The sequence below is a fragment of the Gaeumannomyces tritici genome (genome assembly GCF_000145635.1).
Source record: "Gaeumannomyces tritici R3-111a-1 unplaced genomic scaffold supercont2.65, whole genome shotgun sequence".
Classification (NCBI taxonomy): Eukaryota; Fungi; Ascomycota; class Sordariomycetes; order Magnaporthales; family Magnaporthaceae; genus Gaeumannomyces; species Gaeumannomyces tritici.
In genome coordinates, this window is record NW_008804609.1 from 1 (window position 1) to 5,094 (window position 5,094).

The 5,094-nt window shown below is 57.0% G+C and overlaps 1 protein-coding gene across 1 annotated transcript; it reads left to right on the forward strand.

Moving 5' to 3' along the window:
- Positions 1-4,270: 4,270 nt before the first annotated feature.
- On the forward strand, positions 4,271-5,074 carry GGTG_13849 (hypothetical protein; the record flags this gene model as incomplete). Its single annotated transcript, XM_009231771.1, has 2 exons — positions 4,271-4,664; positions 4,730-5,074. The coding sequence occupies exons 1-2, from the start codon at positions 4,278-4,280 to the stop codon at positions 5,072-5,074; spliced, it is 732 nt and encodes a 243-aa protein (XP_009230035.1). The 5' UTR covers positions 4,271-4,277.
- Positions 5,075-5,094: the final 20 nt, after the last annotated feature.

Here is a 5,094-nt window from a genome sequence, read left to right on the forward strand (position 1 = left end):
GTGATGACTTGGTTCCATGTCTTCTCGTCCCTCCTAGCTCGTGGCTTTCACGGGTAGGTTAGGGCGCTTGCAGCCGGGCGGATTGAGCGTTGGGCGGCTGAGAAAGATGACGCCCACCGGCCCGGAAAAGTCAATGGAGGTTGGATCACGATAATGCAGGAGTCAGTGCCAGCGTCCGTCCCAGGACCGTGAGTGTTGAATAATCTACAGTGGGGAGGTCACTCGTTAAGCGAGGGCAGGGGCCAGGGGTATGCACTAGCCAATCGATTAAAACGCGTGTGGGCGGATTCGAATTGGTGCCGCGATTGATGTTGAAAAAGAAATGCAGGCTAGGCCTTATTTGGTAGGGGCTGAACATGGGGTGCTCTTGGCGCTACCTTGAAAATGGCGATTTTTTTCGCCTCCTATCTCCGTACTATGGTAACTCCCTCCCAGAGATAACACCTACCTAACCGGCTACCACCCACACAACGCGAGGGAGCCAGAGAGCGACCATGAACGGGCACGTTGGAACATTTCGGTTTTTAGCCGAAGCCCGCAAGTCCCGACTCCGCGGTGAGCCCGCCTGGAAAGCCGCCTTTTCCAGTATGGACCTCGCCTCGGCGACGTCCAATCGTCCTATTTCGAGCGTGGGCGGCAGGCTAGGCCTTTGAGCGGCAGGGGTTGGTTTGTTCCCGCAAGCTCACGGTTGGGTATTGGCTGGCCCCAGCGCGGTCCACCAGCTGCGCCGAGCTCCACATCGCAATGAAGATTCTGGTCTCGTCCCATTGACGGATGCTGGGTGCCTGCTGGGTGCCTGCTGCCTCGACTAGGGGCGTGGTCCAATCCGTTCCCGGGAGGAGGGAGGTAATCGAGCCCAGCTGTTTATGCCACATACCTAGTACTGAGGTCCTGCGGCGCTACCCTTTTCCATGGCTGTCGGGACCATATCATGCTATACCATGCCATCCCATTACCCAAGGCACCAGCATTAGTTGGCAAAGGCGCGCAGAGCGATAGAGGCATGTGCTGCAGGCACTATGCACAGTGCAGGACAACAAACGTGCGATGGCACGTCTGGAGCCAATCGAACATGTGTCTCCTGAGCCCTGCAAATGCGATCCGATTCCGCAGCAGAGGGCAGGCAGTGCGCAGCGTAGGAAGCACCCGGCGGGCGCCGACCGACGGGTGGCCGGTTGGCCGGTCGGTCCAACGTGGAAACTTACTCCGGAATATTGCACGGCCTCCCCAGAAGTGGTCCAGCCAGAAATCTGGGCAAACGGTAGGACCTGCCAGATTCGAGAAATCAACTTCAATGACCAACAAGGATCCAAGGGTCCTGGCCTGTCTGCAACCCCCTGCTTGATAAGTGCTGCAACGCTCTGGACCGCCTCGGGGGGATTTGTGCATATCAATTCAAAGCCCGCCGGTGGGTTGTGTGTTTGCAAAGAAGAAGAAAATGAGTGTGTGTGAGTGCGTGGGTGAGAGAAAGTGTGTGTGTGGATGGATGGATGATGTTATTGACCGACTGGCTTTTTGCGCTGAATGCTACCTACTGTCCAGGGGCCTTGTTGATGTAACTTCCACTGCAATTCGGGGAAATTGCTGCGAACAACGAGAGAGAAAAAAAAACTGCCCTGGCCACTCTGGAGCTGCACAACACAGACGCAGCGGCAGCTCTCGACGGAATCTTAGCTCTCGCGAGAGAAATGCTACCCTTTAAGCATGGGTACCTAGAGAATGGGACGTTGAGTGGGACAACGACGGCAGTAAGAAGTCCGTGCCATCACGGCCTCCGCCATGGGAGCACTATTTTGTTGTGCTGTTCATTTTTTGTGCCGTGGTCTGATGCATGTCGTGGCTTTCTCTGAATCGTAGACGCTGTGGCGCTCAAGGTGATTGACGAATGTTTGTTTTTCTGTTGCAGCAGGAGGCATACTAGGTGGGTGGCACGGTGGGTGGTGTGCCCGCCAGCCTCCTTGCGTCTTTGGAACACCTGGAACACCTGCCACCTGTAGCTACCTTGGATAGATGCTGCAACGCCGAGACAAGTCAGTAATAATAATAGGTGTCGAGACCAACTCATCGACACCCTCTTCATTATCTGTCGGATACCGACCCCAAAGCCACAACAAACATGACATGTGCCCTCGCAGCTGTTAGGCACGCCAGCCTTTCCATCCCTTGCCTCAATGGCTCCCCTCCATTTTATGCCCAGATTCGGAGGCCATAATGCACCACCCTCCTCAGCCCCGAAGTGATGACCTGCTTCTCCATCGCAAAAGGAAGTGATGCCAAGGTCTTGCCAGCAGGGAGGAATGAAGCTTTGACTGGACTATTTTTGTTTGTGTGTGTGTGTGTGTGTGTGTGTGTGTGTTGCCTGCTGTAGATAGGGGTGGATACCTCGCACTCTCGATGAATTCCACGGGCCCAATCAAACATTACCGTGGTGGCAGCCGGCAAAGCCAAGAACGATGCGACCACACCTGCAGCCACAAAATGCTCACTCGACTCAAGATTCTGTTTCCTCCGGGTTGGGAGGGTTTTTGTTTTATTGGTTTTGTCGTTTTGAACTCGTGGTGGGCGCCTTGTGCAAAAGTCCTGATCCCTCGGCGTATCCTCGATGATGGGAAACATTGGGGACAAAGTCAAGGCGAGCAACCCGTAAAGCGTATGGCTGTCGTCGTTGCGTGCGATAATGAGCCGTGCTTCCTGTTTGTTCCAGCGATGTAAGCGGCCGACGATGGGTTCTCCACCACACCTTTGCCATGCCCTTACCACCACCACCACCACCACCACAACCACCACCACCATCATCATCATCTCCCCCTAATGACCCAAACCGGCATGCTCCACCACTAAGTGCCTACCACATACCTGCCAAGGTAGGTATTTACCTATGTAGGTGATGGAACCATTCCAGTACGCAACGGCTGCTCGATGATATCACCAGGCCCGTTTTCGCTCTGGATTTACCTCATCTTGCTCGGCTGGGCTGGTCTAAGAAATGAGAGGTAAGCAAAGTGTGTGTGTGTGTGTGGGTGGGGGGACGATCCAACCTCTAGATAGGTGCGGCTCGCCCGTTTCGGAAGAGGTGGGTGGCTTCCCCCAACCTAACCCGGCACCCCGACCTCAAGCTTCGTCTGTCAGTGTCTCAGCCCGTAGGCTCCCTTCCGAGCCGCCAACTTCTTTTATTTTCTTTTCTTTTTGACCCTGCTCTTTTTATTTATTTCTTTTTTTCCACCATGTCGCGCTTTGGTTCTTTTCGACCTATGCCCGATGGGGCTTTTTTATTCTCTCCGAAATCCGGCCGGTAGCTTGGCCCCGTCAGCTTGTTGGTCGGTCTTCTAATTTGCTTGTTTCGCATTCCCATCGTGTTTCCGTTTTGCACCGCGCCTCCCGCCATATCCTCCAAATGCCATGCCGCGCCCATCTGCTACTTTCCATGTTAGCAAACGTGGGAGGCTAGACGCGGGAGGCCACCCCACTATGCCAAATACGTAAGCCTATGCGCACAGTATGGCAGATCTGGCTGCCGTATCTGCCATGCCAGCGGGCAGCCCATGACATTACGTCGCTCGCTGCGCGCTCCTTGGACGGGCTAGCGTCCTGTTTCGGCGCTCGCTTGCGCCCCTACATCCAGGACCCGCCCGGCCACGAGCTCGAGCCTGTTGGCGCCGCCCTGGACCCCCATCCTCCAACAAACCCTAGCCTATGCGGGGGATATCTCTCACGGCCACATCAAGGGGGGATCGGTCGGACCCTTTATCTGAGCGCACCGTCTGCTATCTAAAATATACGAGCCGGAAGTCTTCCCCCTTTTACTCTCTTAAGGTTCCCCGCGCGGGTGCCGAGTCATGGATGTATGTGCCGTCGAGCACCACTGTCATGTCCCCGACCACCCGTTCGGCCGACATGCTCCCCGTAGGGTGCCATTAATATACGGGCGGCCACCTCCTGGTGGATATTCCCATGTGCGGGCTCAGACATGCTCTGAAAGAACTCCCCTGCCATCAACCACCCCGACAAGGGCTTTCCGCGGACCGTTCACTGGGCAGATACTTTGACAAGCTTCCGTGGCCGCCCGCGATTCATAGCTGCTAAAAAAACTCTATCCGTGACGCTATGTCAGCCTGACAGCGCAACCGAGACGTTGCCTTGCTCCCTTCACTTCACTTCTGAGTAGTATTCTACCGTCTTTCTCCCCGGCCCTCCTCGGCATTGCCTCCGCCCTCGCCGCTCTCCTCCCCTGCCGCGTGTCTCGGTCTGTCTGTGGAAGGGGGTGACATCCTCGCAAGATGTGGGTAATTTGGAAATCCTTTGTGTGCGTTGTGCGCGGGTCTGCCAAGAGATCAAATTGTGTTATCGAGGGTTGGTGCATGGACGGTAGCTCGCTGCAACAGATAGATACCCAGATGCTGCCGTGTCAAATAAATGCCTCTCGGCGGGCCCCATCTGGGTGGGGACGAGGGAGGGACAGCGGGCAGAGAGTCCAGAACGTTTGCATGCCCAGCCGGAGTACCAGGAAATACCAAGAGCCGACCTACATGATGGCCAGCGCGCCCGGCACGATGCTGGGTGTGCCCCGGGATGCCTTCCCCGTACCTCCTCCCCGCTATACCATGCTGGCACATATAGGCGCGCGGGCCACACACACGCAGCGCGGTATCGAGCGTGCCACCCACGTACGCATTGTACGGCTTTCTGGGGCGGGCGGTGGATCCGGGCGTTGGTCCGCGACCGACCGAAGGGAGAGAGAGGGCAGCACGGCCACCCGGAGGCGGCGGGATCATCTCTTGGCGAGAGGGAGGGCGCGCTGCTGCCCACGGCATCACCTACCCACGACAAAACAGCCCCAGCAACCTGCCGCCAGCGCCGCGCCGTGCGAGTGCGTCTGAAAGGGGCGATTCCAACCGCCCGCTTGCCCCCTCCCCAGTGGGCGGAACTGAGAACCGGCATGCACGAAGATCTTGCTCGCGCCGAGGAGAGTAACGGCAGGCCCAAAAATGGCAGGCCTAGAAATGGCAGGCCCAAAAATGGCAGACCTGTGCCGCAGTCGGGCGTGCGAGGGGAGGGGGAGCACGCTACTACCTAGATGACGTGTGCGCCCCCCCC